A 16,873-nucleotide genomic window follows, 5' to 3' on the forward strand; every position below is an offset into this window, starting at 1 on the left:
ATATATATATATATATATATATATTTGCTACCATACCATCAATATATGTGTGTTCAATTCAGAATAACTCTACAAAGCAGTGATTGTAAATGAGTTGAGTTGGACATGGTATTTTTAAAAATGTACCCGTCCGGTGAATAATAAAAGTCGCCATCCTAGCCTACTTATAATTCATAATAATAATCATAGCATCTTTTGTAGTTATTATTCCTGGTTATGCTTAGAATTATGTTACAATCATTCTTAGAGGATGCAGCCAACTCACTTGCATTTGAAGAAAATGTTCCAAATGAGGCCACCTAAAATGAAAAGGCTAAATCCTAACAAAGAAACCCCTAGTCATTAGTAATGGTTATATGCTAAATGAACAGGAGGGTGGATTCGGAAGCAATGGGGGAGCTCACAAAAGTGCCAGTAGCAAAATTCCACAGCTGTAAAAAAAAATATGTTTTGCTTGGGGAATAAAATGTTTTCTAGAATAATGATAGTTCCTTTCCTTGTCTCATTGTATTATTTCCTTGTCTCATTGTATTATCAATTTTATTTGTGTACCGAAAGCCTATACGTTGAGGCATTAAAGACGTGATGTTTCATAAGATCCAAACATAAAGTGAGGTCCAGAGGTCAACACAAGTGCTCATACATAGATAGCTCAATTTATTTATTTCATTTCATGCTGTTTTAACACTGCCGGCAGCGGGAAGCACAAGGTAAAACTCAAAATAGCGCGTGGATTACCCCTCACTTCCTGCTGCTGGGCCCTGCTCTACACACCAGGCCCACAGCAGGCATGAAAGTTAGGCAGTGGGGTGATGGGGACAGGGAGGTATTGGCACAGGAGTGATGGGCACGGGGGCTGGACAATAGAGGGAAAATAGGTCCATAGGGAGAAAAGGGGCAGATGGGTATGGACACTAGAGGAAGGGGGATATGTACAGAAGCTGATGGGGAAGGAGGGGAGAGGGGTATATACACTGGGAAAAGAGGCTGGGATAAGAAAAAGGAATTAGTGACTGGGAATAAAGAAATGGTCTCAGCGAACAACACTGATGGGGGAGGGTCCCGACACATACATTTGTACTTGGCCCCAAAACTCCTGATGGCAGCCTTGTATGTATGTGTTTATATGTAATTTCTTACCCACAGAAATTATTGGGGTTTTTTGTCAGGACAAGTAGTGCTTTCATTTGAAACCATATTCCTAGATATACCGTATTTGCTCGATTATAAGACGACCCTGATTATAAGACGACCCCCCAAAATCTGAATATTAACTTAGGAAAAAAAGAAAAAGCCTGAATATAAGACGACCCTAAAGGAAAAAAGTTTTACCAGTAAATGTTAATTCATGTAAACTATTTTTTTAAATAAAAGCTATGATTGAGAAAAATATTTTTTTTGTTTTTATTTCCTTGTATTTTCCAACCTGTCCCCCAGTTACGCACATCTGCCCCCAGGCTTGCCACACCAATATGGCACTGTGGCCCATGATATGCCTTTTAACCCTCTATATGCCACTGTGCCCCATGGTATGCCTTTTGACCCCCTATGTGCCACTCTGCCTCCAGAAATGCCTTATACCCCTATATCCCATTCTGGCATTTAGGGGGTTAAAATGCATATTATGGGGCAGAGTGGCATATAGGGAGGTATAAGGCATTCCAGGAGGCAGTGGCATTAAGGGAGTTAAAAGGCATTGTATAGAGCACTCTATAAGGCATTTCAGGAGGCAGAGTGCTCTATTAAATGCCCCCTTAACGCCACTCTGCTTCCTGAAATGCCTTATAACTCCCTATATGCCACTCTGCCCCATAATATGCCTTTTAACCCCCTAAGTGCCAGAGTGGCATATAGGGGTATAAGGCATTCCAGAAATGCCCTATGTCCCCCATTTAACACACACACGCACACACACTTACCGGTGCTTCCAAATTCCTGCTGTATTGCCGGGGCAGCGGGTTGACGTCTCCTTCCGCTGCAGCCGGAAGGAGGTGGAGTTGGCAGCGGGGGGTTGTCTGCGTCCGTCGCGGATACCTTTCCCGGCTGTCAGAGATCAGAGTTCCGGCACCTGTGCGGGGAACTCTGATTTCTGACAGTCGGGGAAGGTATCCGCGACGGACGCAGACAACCCCCGCTGCTAGCCACACCTCCTTCCGGCTGCAGCGGACGTTGTCTACGCGGATCGCGTAGACGTCAACCCGCTGCCCCGGCAATACAGCAGGAAGCACCGGTAAGTAAGTGTGGGGGGGGGGAGACAGGAGGATCCAGGTCCCCTGCAGCGGTGCGGGGGATCTGGATCTTAGTCTCATAATCAGACCTCTATTTGAGGTCTGATTAGAAGACGACCCCGATTAGAAGACGAGGGGTATTTTTCAGAGCATTTGCTCTGAAAAAAACCTCGTCTTATAATCGAGCAAATACGGTAATTCAGTAGTGGTTTGGTTCATATTTTTTTTAGATTTATATTTTACATAATCATTATTTTTGGATTTATGACTTTATTAAACATATTTGTTTCTTATGACACATATTAATGTAGCATTAAATGCTGGTTATAATCTGCTTACATACGTTATTGAAATAAATCACCTGTGAACATAGCATTTTTTGTGTTATAATTTTTGTCAAAATTCAGTTTAAACTGTTTTTTATAGTGCCCCGTTTTAGCAGCACAAGGTCTGTAATGAGACCCTGATTGCCTCTGATTGTCTAGAACATAATGTATTTGAAACTGCATGTACTATTATAAAAAGTGATGTATGGGCCAATTTTCCCTCGCATATATTTGTGAGAACACTTTGTGTGCAAAAATACAATTGAAAAATGCTTTCTCTGTTTACTGCTCTGAAACATCAATATAAAATAGAAAGATCTGGCGGAAACACATACAGCAAAAAGACTGAGCACTCCCTTGCAACATTCACAATAGCTTACATTTTGGGGGCTCATGCCTTCTCTGCTGTCACAGTGACCAGTCCTTTAGCCAGCCTGTAATTATTATTATTGTACGTGTATAATTAGCATGCTAAATTGCTAATTTTGTCTTATTTTCTTGCTAATAAGTATGTTTCTTTGTATAATGCCAACATTACATTTGTTAATGTTTTTGAGCAAACACTATCAATATGATGATGTCATTGTACATTGTAGGCATGTTTTCAGTTTCAATGCCCCCTGCCCCCACTTTTTTCTAAATCAATCCTCTAATTTATTTGAAAAGAAAAAGAACTGTAAGAAATAGCACCAAGTTAGAACTACTTGAAAAAATGTAGATTAAATTACAAATAGTGTGAATCCATAGCGGCCAAAATACCATATTTTAAATTCTCCCTGAAGTCTGATATTATACATATTTATGGTAGACAGTAGCGATCTTTTTAAAATTCTATTTCTATTCTATTTAAAAAAATAAAAAAATAAAAAAATTTGTGAATGTTATTTTTTTTTTACAATGTAAAGTAATATCCCGTGAGGGCTTGACAGACAAATTGAGTCTGTCTCCCTAGTGTACCAAGATTATTCATATGATGATAAAGCTGGATTGAATTATATATTTGGAGAATATTTCCATCCATCCATCCTGCAACCTATTTAATGTGATATTCTAAACTACAACTTCGACTAATGACTATAACTGGTCTACTTTTTAGATCAATGCCACTTAATCTCCTCTCTGAGATTAGGAAATACTTTGACATCCTATATCCATTACACATTTTCTTATAAGCAGAAATTAGACTTGTATGACTATAGAAGATAAAGTGAATCCAGTGTGGTATGAAAAATATATTTAACCCTTACTTGTGCTGGTTGACCCTGGAGGCTGGGCCAATTTCTAACTTTCCTATTGTTAGATTATATATATATTTGTGTGTATATAATTATATATATTTAGTTCAACATAAATGTCTTCTTTATTTCACAGTATACTCCAAACAAAATAGTAAAAATAAGATAAAAAACTATTCTCTTATAAAGCCACCATCATTTAGGAATGGATACCTGTAACATCATAATGTCCAATGGTATCAGTCACCAACACTCATAAAGTATTTGCTCTGAGACTGCATAATATAACAACCACATGTCAGAATATCATTGTAGTAAACTGAAGATAACTGTCCCCGCTATTATGCCTGAATGTTGGCCATGTGTAATCACCGCCACCACAAAAAGAAGAAAAAGGTATGTCTTACCTTAACTCCAATGAGGCATTATCTATTTTTATACATTGAATATTCATTGATCAGTGCAACATACAGTGTCATTAAACACTTATCAGACAATGATCAGTTAAATAATAATAATATATATATATTTACTAATAATGTGTATGTGTTTCTTTTTTACTTGTATGACCTTAATGAATCCACTCTCTCTCTCAGATCATCACCAGCCACATTTTGGTTGTGCAGCAGCCTGACTGACAACAATATTATTATTAGTATTATTAGTAGTAGTTTTATTATTATTAGTATTATTGTTATTATTAACTCATTAATAGTGACATGGGCTCCACATTTGTGGGTGTGGGTGATCATGGAGTTAACAAAGCACAATCAGTCTCATGGGGGCAATTGTGCAGCCTATTTCAACAAATATGCACTCTATATGCGGTTATAATCATGCCTGGGCGTGCCACTTCTACGGTTCTCTAAGTAGCCTCACTCCTCATCCATTTCTTAGTTAAACAGCTGTGTGTCCAACGACGTCAGCCAAAATGCCCACTGAAGTCTGCGGAAACGCCCATGACATGTCAGGAACACACAAAGTCAGCGGCCCCCTACTGACATTAGCTGGTCTTTCTGCCGGCATGCTGCAAGGGAGGGCTCTGGGTAGCTAGAGCCATAAAAGTCCTAGGCATGGGTGTAATATGTGCCCCCCTTTTTCCAGATGGTTGAACAAGGAGTAAATTGTGCATGTTATACCCAAGATTTTACAGTACAATTGGCATAGCTGCCTCTGATGGAACTCTGATGGACCAAAATAATACCATAACTATTGAGACCTTTATCTTCTAAGACTTTCTCATGCATATGTCCCAAGCACAGTAGCTTCTTCCAGGCCTTAGATTATGGCTCACCACTCATTAGAAATGGGTAAAGAGGGGCTGTGGAGTGTATACTCATGGGATTTTGTCTCTAGATCTTCCTCTCAAGAGAATCAGTGGCTATACCTTAATTAAACATTATTGTGTGTGCTGCCTATGTGGCTTACTGTAATGTACATTGGCATGGGGCATCTACCTCTACTGTTTAACGGTAAAGAGGGTCCTAACGGTTTGTGTTGGCATTGCTAAAGAGCTGGAGACAAGGAAATACCCTACCCTCTTATTTTAACAAATTCAGTCTGGAAGGATAATTTGGATCCAAGACTATTAACAGTGAGAATGCCAAATTAGCAGTACACATTAATTAGTAAAAAAAAATCCAACAAAGCTTTGTACTATAAAAAGGAGAGACTGAAATGCCAGGGAAACACAACTGGATACATAGGGTTAAATTTCCAGTTTTACATTTACATTTTACCTATAACTTTTCCTATCGTTTAATTTCCAATTAATTGCAATAGTTTGGGTTATAAATTGAAAAGCTACTGTTTCTGTCATTCATCTCATGGCAGAGAAAGCCTTCGGCTTCAACAAGTTGACTTTCAAGGGAGTAAAGTGTCGCCAAACCACAAACTATTGAAAATAATGCAATGTTATTTCTAGTACATTAATTCATTTTTCATGCATATTATTTTCACAGACTCTTCAAATGGGTATAAAACACTTCTCCGGGCTGTTTGTGATGCTCTGCGTAGGATTTGGCTTATCTCTCCTTACCACCATTGGAGAACACATTGTATTTAGATTGGTTTTACCAAGAATTAAAAAAAAATCTAAACTGAAATATTGGCTTCATACTAGCCAGGTACGTATTTAAATCATTTTGGGCTCTGCTTTTATTTTGACTGATGAAAAGACAATTATAATTCTATTTAAAATCTTCCCCTTCCATAACTTGATGGGACCCCTTAGACAAGTGGGGATTCTAAGCAACTGTTTAATCTGTTTATATGGAAGTGCCACAACTTCTCATACCTTATTTACATATTGCTAGTCTGCATGCTGCCTTTCTGCAGAAATATTGGTTTTAAAAGAAAGCATACCTTTCAATACATCAATCGTCAGAAAATATTATTCTATTATTATTTTATTATTATTTTATTTTATTTTATTATTACCAAACCATGTTTAGAAGAATTATGTATTTTATTTAAAAAAATAAAATTTTTAAACACAATGGCAGTTTTAGGCACACTAATTTGAGTTTTGACTGTGAAATACTAATACCAAGGTCCTTTATGAGAAGGATAATGAAGGACAAAAGGTTTAAGCTGTCATTTCTTTGCGGTGTCGCTCTTTTTTGTGGGGGGTATTCCTACTGGGTTATGGAATGATTGCTCCATTGCAAATAGCATCAGGATATTTTTACTTACAATATAAAGTGTGCTTACATACTGGTTAAAAAAAGAAAAAATGGTTCTGCACTCAACTCCCATGAAGCTGGGTGCTAGCAGGAAAAAATGGACAGCATAAACCCTCTTGAAGCACACGAACAAAGAAAAGGAATCCCAGCATTCTAAATAGCTTCCGAACCTTTGGGATACTTTATTTAGAGAAAAGCAAAAAAATGCAATGTTTTGGCCAGACTCAGCTTGACAAAGGGCCTGTTTGGCTGAAGCGTTGCTTTTTTTTTGCTTTCTCTAAAGTATCCTAAAGATTGGAAGCTGTTTGGAGTGCTGGGATTCCTTTTCTTTGTTAGTGTACATGCGTGTTTCTGTCCCTGACAGCCCCGCTGACAGCCTCTGTCCCTGACAGCCACTGCGAGTACTTTAATATGTAGTCTTCAAAAACAAATACATATATAAATCAAGCGCTTACCAGAGATAGAAGCTGAAGCCCTGCAGCTGCCCTAATTTTCAGTGGTCTGACAATTTCCACTCATTGGCTGCTTAAAGCAGCCAATCAGTGGCAGGAAAGCACTCCTATTGTGGATGAAAATGTGTTCAGCCTAACAAGTCTCTAGAGGGACCACACAGCTACCATTTAAAATATACAAAGCCTAAAAAACATCACATTTCCATTGTGCATTGATCTCTTTTTCTAAGCTTTTGGCTAATGTTTACTTTTCCTCCTAATCTATTGTCAAAAGCTTTCATGGCTTCACTTTCTGTTTATAAATGGACAATTAACGCCAGCCATTGAATCATCGTTACCCTTTATTTTTGTTACCTATATCATGCAGTGCTACATTTTATTCTCTTATACTGCTTATTGATTGGTAAAGATGCGAGTTCAAATTGTTCTGTAATAACACAAAAACCATTATTGTTCTGGAGAAATGTGCATGGTAATTGGGTGTAAATGCTTCTTTAGTAACAACATAAAAGCTAGAGAAACAAGCCTTTATAATTCAGCTTACTAGACTGCTATCTTGGCTAAAAAGATTTAGAGAAATATATACTTACATACAGTATAGTGGTAATGGTGATGAGATGATGCTTAACACCTTTATATTCTTCAATTTTGATTATACTTAAAACCCAAACTAAAATGCTTTTGTATGGTGTAAAAAAGACATAATGTCATTCCAAGGTGAAGAAGGGAAATAACAAACAAAAAAGTGAACAATATCAAGATCTACCAACCCATAGGCTACCTGGAGCTCTCTCTCTTTGGCTGAGTTCATTGAGCTTCGTGATGGCGCAGAGCTAGCTCTATATTTGACGCTAGCTAAACCTTAAATTGGTGGGGAATAGGATTGGGGAGTAATCGTGACCAAACACCACGCCCCTGCCTGGAGACTAAGGGAAGCACCGCTTCACCTGTAGATTGTGAGTAATACCCAGAGGACCTAACAATCCCTACAGGCTGCCATGCTCTACAGCAGTGATGTACAACTCCAGGCTTCAAGGGCCACAAACAGGCTACAATTGTTGGATACAAATACAGTTCTTGGCTTGTGGGCAGCTTCTGATGTCTGCATTTGTACACCACTGCTCTAGAATGTCTCTGCAAAATACTCTGCAAGAGTTCACGGCTCATAATATATAACTAGAAGGCCAGAGGCTTAGATGTAAGGAAATGTAAGGAAGTTTTTCATATATAAGTGGATCAGCCTTCCACCAGAAGTGGTGGAGACTAATACATTAAGAGAATTTAAACATACATGGTCTAGTATATGGCTGTCCTGAACCTAAGATGAGACCAAGGACCGGTTAAGTTTTGAATTATTTTACATCCCGAAAAATTTGACTAGATGGGCTAAATGGTTCTTATCTTCCCTTATATTCTATGTTTAAAAGTTAAAATTCATAGTGCATAAAGCATCCACTCTAATGAGTAACCTGCTGCAAGAGTTGTGGTTTTTATTTGGTTTAATAGTTATGAGTGTGGAGTTAAGCATTAGTAAGTGTTTGTGGAGCTGTAGTTGGTTTGCATTGTTGTGCTTATGCTGTCACCAAGAGGAAATGCAAGTAGCCAGATGACAACTCACAAGTAACCCTTACAATCTAATAATGTTTTTGTTCTTCTTTAAATGCAGCGTCTGCACAGAGCTTTAAACACATCATTCAATGAGGAGAAATTTCAGCAAAAAACGAAGAAAGTGGAGAAAAGGTAAAGTAATGTTTATTAATGTATTAGAGGAAAGTCATACAAAATGAAATCACAAATTTTAATTTTCAAGTTTAGTTTGATGAAATAACATCCTTGCAAAATAACTAATGGATTAATGGAGATCGGTATTTAGCTTATGGGATTCTTTCTACACGAAACCTAGTACAAATCGTGTTGTATTCCCTATTAAATATGAACACATATTTATTCTGAAATAAATGAATAAAATGTGCATGGGTTGGACAAAAACCCATCTTTTGAAGCACATACAATAATGGTATAAAAGGTATTCATATAAAATAAAAGCAAGAGAGAAGCCAACTTTGGTCAATCTTTAGAAATAGTTTATATACACATAATAAAAAGTAACTTTTTAAGCTTATTTTAAGTAGGCAGTATTGGCTCCTAAATGAGATCACACATGTATTCACGAAACCAGTGAGATTATGGCATAGTTGTGAGTGGATATATGTATTTTTCTAGTTCCTATTTGTGCCATATAAACAGATTCAAGTTTATTTTGCTTACTGAAGGTATGCATTAAAGTTATTTGTTCTCTTCTTTTGTACTAACCTTTGTATCATAGAATTAACATTAGAAAACTATGTACTGTTCGAGCCTATGGGCTTTTTATTTATGTATTGTTTCCTTGCTTAAAATATTACATTATTATTAAATATCTGTATGTCAAACTATAGGTTAATTGCAGTTCCAACAACTCTTCAGATCTGTCAAATGCAATGCACAATTACTTCCCAATTAAGCGCACCATTTACTTTTGAAACATGCTATTTAGATTTATAGTGTACAAGGACAATGTGTAAAGGCTACTGTGTGATTATAAAAACATCTGATATTAATTTTGATAACTAGTAACTTTTCTTTTCCAAATGGGGATCTAGTCATGAAACATGTCATTGATCAGAAAAAACTTTGTATATTTTGTGTGTGTGTATATGTATATATATATATATATATATATATATATATATATATATCCCAAAGAGCTTACAGTCTCCATGGGAATGGACATCTTGCAGACATAGTAAGGCAGATGGGCACCTGCACATCTCTTTGTGCATAGAGTTTGACTTCTGTTTCAACCAAGAGATCTTTTCAAAAGATATTCCTTTAGTTTTATCTATAATATACTTTGACATGTGTTAAACATTGAACAGATAATGGATGGCAGGGTATTCTACAGATTGTCTTTACATACATAATGGAACATCATAAATTATACATATAAAAGATTAAAACAGCTGAGATAATATTATAAAACTATAAATCCATTAGCCATGTAATCTTAGACACTTGTTTTAAAAGTATATTTTATTTTTAAGGTGCAATGCCGGAAACAATCAACCTCGTGTATGGAATATACCCAACCAAAGCTGTAACAGAAGAAAATACACCATCAAAGATGCACACAATGAATTAACTTTCCGACACCAGCAAGATTTGCCTCTGCCCCAATTAAGGAGGGAGACTCCAAAATTACTAACCACCAACGGCAAAACTGAGTCTCTGAATATATCTAGGATCTCGGTGATGCAGGAACTAACAGAACTGGAAAAACAGATTCAGGTTATTAAGCAGGAACTGCAAATAGCCATGAATAGAAAAACTGAACTGGAAGAGTACCAGAGGACAAACAGGACTGCAGAATCCTAGGAAACACAGTCTTGGCCGTGTAAACTTAATCTAGAACTTTGGGTATCAATGCAACGATTGTGTCAAGGACAGATGCCATGTGCTGTGTGGACACCAAGCAAGAGTAAATGACAGATTTTCATTACTCCTAATAATGATTTGTTTGTCGTTTTGTAGGATTCAACCTGTATTTCTTTTTTCTGTGAATTGTAAGCCAGTATGAAAAATGTGACCTTGGACTCTTTTAAAATCCAGAACCGCACTTGCCCTCGTATCCCTCCTATGGCATTAAATGGAGGTTTTCACATTTAAGCCCCTTAATGTGCATTAATAAAAAAACTAAAATGATTTTGAATTATCTCTGCTGTGTCCTTTTGCTAGTATTTTCAACTTTTATCAAGGAAATTTGCATTTAATGTGTGTCTCCGAAATTGAAATTTCAGCAGTTTGAGGGTAGTGGAGAATGAGGGTGAGAAATTAATTACTTGTCCGCACTAAAATGGACTTATAAGAGAAGCTTAGCAAACTGTTAGATGGAATCTGAAATTGATTAAATTTTTAAAGAGGTCAGTGAAAGAGATTTTATGTTCATTAGACTTTTTGTTCTATTTGAAGACTTCCCACATGAGAACTTAATGATTTATGGGTGGATGTGTGAGGGTTTTTTTTCTTGTTTTTATTTTTACATTCTGAAGAAGAGTTTTTTTTTTTTTTTTAAAAAGGGAAAATAATGCTTTCAAAAAAACATAAAACACTTGGAAAAATTACCTAAGTCTTATTTCACCATTAAGGAACGCAGCACTAGAGATAAAGTAATCTTATGGGAAAACTGTGCTTAATAATTGCCTGAATAACTTAAGTGAAACTAAGTAAATATTTTGCAGTTAACTCCGCTTTTAATACAGTATCTGCATATGCAGTGGATGCTCTAGGGTTAAAGGGTACTAACCAAAAAGATTAACAGGCTCCAGTCATTTAAATATTAAATATAATAGACATTTCCCAATCAAGTCCATCCTTAACATGGGGCAAAGGGGCCTAGTCTTATGCTATGGACCCAGAGCAGTAGCCCCTTGTGCTTCCTCAACAGACTCCTGGAGCGATCTTAGGCTACAATGATGGCAAATTTGGGGGCAGTCACCAGCATAAACCTCTCCAAAAGTGCCCCTTTGTGGTCTGCACACTTCCCAATGTTTCACAGTGCTTCACAGATCTTCATTGCCCTGTTTTAGGTATGACTGGGCTGGAGGAGGCACTGGGATGTTTGTCCACTTGGGCACATCATTATTATTAGTATTATTAAAGATTCCACTGTCCTATATGATTTTTTTTTTAAATAGCACATATTCCAACATAGTCCTGTACAGTAGTGTTACAACAAAATGGCAAATTATTCCTACATAAAAAAAATTATTCCAACATTACATTGCAGAGAATTAACATGCAAAATATATCAATGGCTATTGATCACTTAGTTTAGCATAATACTTCTCTTTCCATAACACATAAGAAGATGGATTATTCATGAAACAGTAAATTATAGATGAGCTGGTATGAAATGAAACATTTTATCTCACAGCATTAACTATGTATTATATGATGTCAATGCAACCCTTCTCATATGACCCCCGATTTTTCCTAGAATCTCCTTCCTTTGAGGAATTTAGCTGTAATTGCAGCATGTCCTCTGATAACACCACACATATATATAAGTGATTAAGCTTTTGTGTGCTTGGATTTTATGCATTTTCAGAATGTTTTAATTTTATAGTGTACAGTCCTAAATATTCACTGATTTCATAAAATTGAATTAACCAATTTGAAAGGTAACAACCGTACTTCATTGACGTGGCCAGTCAAGGCTGAAAAGTACGTCTGGGGTTTTTGGTTCCCTTGTGCAGAGGCAATTTTCCTCACATTTCCATTCTGGACTGCCCTTTTGGGTGAGATCAGACATATGTAGATGGAGATTATTCCTCTGTAATGGCACAAGAGAGCTAACATTTGAGATGTTCCCAAGCAGGGGTGCACCGTAGGAGAGGCTATGAAGCAGCTGTTTGTCCTTGGTAAGCATCTCATCCTCTTTTTTGTATGGCAACCAATTTAAAAGGGTTAGTTGATCTGACAGCTACGCAGTGATGTGGCTTCAGGTAAACAGCACAGGGATAATTTTAGTGTGCATTTCATTTGTCTAGTTGTGTTCATACATGTTGTGTTGTTGCACAAGCAGCCACTGCTGTTTGGAATATGGACGGGGCCCCTTAGAATTGAATAGGGTCCCTCAATATGAAATGGGGTCATTTGAAGGAAGATGCAATGCATCTTCCAAACAACGTGGTGCAAAGGCGTATCCACAGAATGGATTCATTTTTTTTGTTGGCCACCTATTTATTTGTTGTTTTTTGGGGGGAATTTCCACCTTGTGAGCAGACGATTAGTAGTAAATGGCATTGTTTGACAATGCTGGATGGGCCCTGAAAAGGTAAGGAAGTTGATTCTTTGTCACAGGTTGTGCACCCTTTGGGTGGACACTAATTGGATTCTGCAGAAATGTACAACGGATAAACGGTATAACAAGTCGTGCATAACTTAACTATTTGGACTTTCAGAGATAAAACATGAGACGGGTTAATAATAAAGCAATGCCTTGCAGGACCAGTTCTGCCTTTGTTAACTGCAAGTTCTACACTAAGAATTGTTGAGTGCTACCATTGTGCATTTGTGTTTCAGAGTAACTGATTGAAAGCGTAAGTTGCATGAAAGTTATACATTTAATTTTCTGGCACCCATATTTATAGATTGGCAGATGGCAGCAGGTGGACTGGTGAACTAGAAATAAGGCCAGACAAGCCAAGGTCTTACACGGAGGGAACAATACCACTGTACTGAATAAAGGAATAATCATAGCCAAAGGTCGAAATCTAGATAATCCCAATCAGACCAGGTACAAAGGGCAAACACAGGCACCTAGTCAGAGTCCAACTGGACAGGGACATAGGGGAGACAGGAATCCCAGCAACCACAGAGCCTCCTGGTGTCATGGCCAGTAGGTGCATGGACAGCCATGTTCAGGGCAGCTGATTCAAGTCCCGTGGTTCTTGACAACAAGCATTAGATGGGCATAAAGCATGCAACCATCTGGTCAGTAGAGATAACCCTTAACCTGACAAACCACTCAACTTTTGAGTAAATAGACCAATTTTAGTTAGCTGAGGAAGTTAGGCTCAATGATCTCCCAGTAAATATAGGTATTTTAGAAGGCTGGGGGAAGAGTGCCATCTGTTGGACAAAGCTAATAGTGCTGGTAGTGCTCCCACACTGTGCATCGAATTGAGGCACTCCATTTTGATTTATATGTATTCTCAGTGGACATGTCGTGCTCTGAGCTTGGCATTTCTGCTCAAGCAGATTTGTTTGGGGGAAAATGTAATTAAAGAGTCTTTACTTCGCTAGACAATAACTACCAGTCTATAATAAAATAAAAGTTACAGAAACCTGTAGGACCTCAGAAGTCCTGAAAGTTTCTGTAACTTAAATATGCTTTAAGGTATCAACTTTGACTGAAGATTCCATATTCTGTTGGGCCAATACAACAATATCTTGAATGATTGCAAAGAGGTCTTACCATTCATTATCTATCTGGTTTTGAACGAGAAAATACAATGACATATTGGTTTGCCTTATCTTTTGCAGTAAGCGTTTGCTAAACCTTTTCATCTTCTAAATGATTAGATAGGAACAGATGCTGAACTTAGGCACACATAATACAGTATTACAAACAGTGCGCCACAAAACTATCAGTAACCCTAATTAGTGCTTCTTCTTCAGAGCTGAATGGTGTCAAGGAGTTCTGTCGTTTAGATTAATGTGCTTAACACTATCTGATCCCCCCTAGATAGCACATTTCGTTCCTCAGCTTTCTTGGCATTCTGTGTTTCATCTATATTTATTTTAAAATACTGATTGTCGATTGTACAATTTTACTAGCATACTGATAGAAAGTCAAGAATTTTGGATGCAAATCTTATACTATACTTTCATTTCTTTAATCACACACTTGGTAATAAAGAAAACATATTTAACAAATAGCAAACATATTAGTTGTATAACCACCAAACAACATTTGTCAACAGAGGGACATTGTATAAGTCTTATTGCTGCAACTAATTAAAATGAAATATGCTCCAACATAAGACCTGAATTCCCAAAACTATCCTGTGAACCAAAATTCAGGATTAAAGCCTAAATAACATGTTGGGGGGCTGCATAAGAGAGAAAAAAAACAGAAAATGTCACACACAGGATGGGATAATATTTTATTCTCATCTTTAATAACAACTTGATTTTTCTTCCCCTATGCTAGCAGAGCCCTACAATTGTTTTATTTATTGGCCAAACAAAAGGTATCAACTTTAGCAGCAGCACTGCAACACAGCAACATCAGCAACATCAACATCAAATAGAGTATCAGGGTTTTGGATGCAAAACAATGCTTTGCTTTATAGTCTTTTGGGGTTAAAGTGCTCAAGTAATTTAATCAGTCGCACCTACATTCCTCATATTTTTTTGCTAGGGATTATAAATGACAGCAATATGTGTAATTATTGTATGGTTTATCAAAGTACATCTGCGATCCCTTCTTCCTGTCTCCCCGTACCGGCTCAAAATAGTTTAGAAGGGCCCTTTCTAAACCAGGACGGAAGGGCCCTTTCTAAACTATTTTGAACGGGCATGGGGAAACAGGAGCCTATCGGGGTCACGTGACTTCATGTGACCCCGCAGTGAAACCGAGGCTACTCGCACAGTGTGTGAGTAGCCGGACAGCAAGCTCCAGGAGCGGTGAGAGGTAAGAAGGGGTGGGAAATATAAATGTGTATACAGAGCCGGCCTTAAGTGTTCTGGCGCCCTGTGCGGACTACTCCTCTGGCGCCCCCATCCCCCCAAAAAAGAAAGGAAAAAAATCTCCCCCCTCTGCCCCTTCTCACTATCTACCACCTCTGCCCCTTTTCACTGCCTTCCCCCCTCTGCCCCTTCTCACTATCTACCCCCCCTGCCCCTTCTCACTGCCCCCCGGCCCCCTCTCACTGCCACCCCCTGCCCCTTCTCACTGCCACCCCCTGCCCCTTATCTACCCCCTCTCCCTATCCTTGCTTACCTTGTTGCCGGAGTCCTGCGGTGGGAGCAGGAGGCGTCCGTCTTCTCGCTCTGCCACGGTGCGCGCTTCACAGCTGAGCACCAGAATAATGCCGGCGCTCAGCATGAAACGCCGGCACCGCGATGGAGTCACGGAGAGTGAGGGGCGCGAACGGTTGCTGAAAACTTCACGAGCGACCGCACGGCGCCCCTGCCCGGGACTTAAATTAAAACACAGGGGGTTTTTTGTTTTAACTTTATTTAACATCCTCCATGTTAAATAAAGTTAAAAAAACTTTATTTAACATGGAGGATGTTAAATAAAGTTAAAAAAAAACACGATGGTTTAATTTAAGCCCCAGCCAAGCGCTCCTGTTGTCATGGCGCCCTGTGTGGCCGGCCCTGTGTGTATATATATATATATGTATATATGTGCGCATGGATGTGTAATTGCGTGTGTGTGTGAGCATGGATGTGTAATTGTGTGTGTGTGAGCATGGATGTGTAATTGTGTGTGTGTGAGCATGTATGTGTTACTGTGTGTGATCATGTATGTGTCCATATAACACACACAGTTACACATTCATGATCACATACACAATTACACATCCATGCTCACATAATACATACATACATACATACATGCATATATACAAACACACTTGCATTTACACATTTATATATATTTAAATTGCAAAATTATAGACACACGTGATTAATGGGCATATAACAGAAGCTACTACAGTAGATTTGGGAGTTACTATTTTAGCTCTTATAGGGAAAAGCAATATATATATTAGCTCAGTAAAAGCTAGCTCAGCAGTAAGTCCTATCAGCAGAAACTGATGATGACAGCACATGATATCATTTTATTTATCACTTTTAACTTCTTGCTTGAAGTACACTGTTTTAGAGACATATCACTATAATTATTAACTATAGACAATAAAATTGCATATATAATCCTTACACTGCAACATGCTGTATAGACAAATAATTGGAAAAAATTATTTTTTTTACCCTGCTCATGTCAGGATGATCCTGGAATAATAGTTTATATACTATTATATAGTTTGGGAACAAATATAGCACTAGGGTGTATATATATATATATATATATATATATATATATATATATATATATACACCCTAGTGCTATATTTGTTCCCAAACTGCTATTGACCAAATATGATACAATGTAGCACTACAAAATGCTTGCAAGCCAGTCAAAATGGCTACAGGACCCTCAATGTAATAAAATGTAAGCTTAGGCAAGGTTACACTTTGGGCAACACAGAAACGTGAAATTGTTTTGCACCAGGTTCTTTTTAGGGATAGTATGGCAATGGTGACGTATGAAGGACTTAAATATCTTTGCCTACAAATGTGCTAAGGATTCATGTGGTTTCTTCTGGATGTGGC

The 16,873-nt window shown here is 37.8% G+C and overlaps 1 protein-coding gene across 4 annotated transcripts in view; it reads left to right on the forward strand.

Moving 5' to 3' along the window:
• LOC149284252 (glutamate receptor ionotropic, NMDA 3A-like) overlaps positions 1 to 10,339 on the forward strand; it is an 85,102-nt gene extending 74,763 nt beyond the window's left edge. For all 4 annotated transcript variants that reach the window (XM_089496939.1, XM_089496942.1, XM_089496941.1 and 1 more), the window contains 3 exons: positions 5,751 to 5,915; positions 8,592 to 8,665; positions 10,009 to 10,339. In XM_089496939.1, coding sequence (XP_089353065.1) covers positions 5,751 to 5,915; positions 8,592 to 8,665; positions 10,009 to 10,339 — 570 coding nt within the window. The remainder of the gene's footprint in view (positions 1 to 5,750; positions 5,916 to 8,591; positions 8,666 to 10,008) is intronic.
• The last annotated feature ends 6,534 nt before the right edge of the window (positions 10,340 to 16,873 follow it).

Source organism: Sceloporus occidentalis, unplaced genomic scaffold (genome assembly GCF_023333645.1).
Source record: "Sceloporus occidentalis isolate IW3139 unplaced genomic scaffold, rSceOcc1.0.p SCAF_96, whole genome shotgun sequence".
Classification (NCBI taxonomy): Eukaryota; Metazoa; Chordata; class Lepidosauria; order Squamata; family Phrynosomatidae; genus Sceloporus; species Sceloporus occidentalis.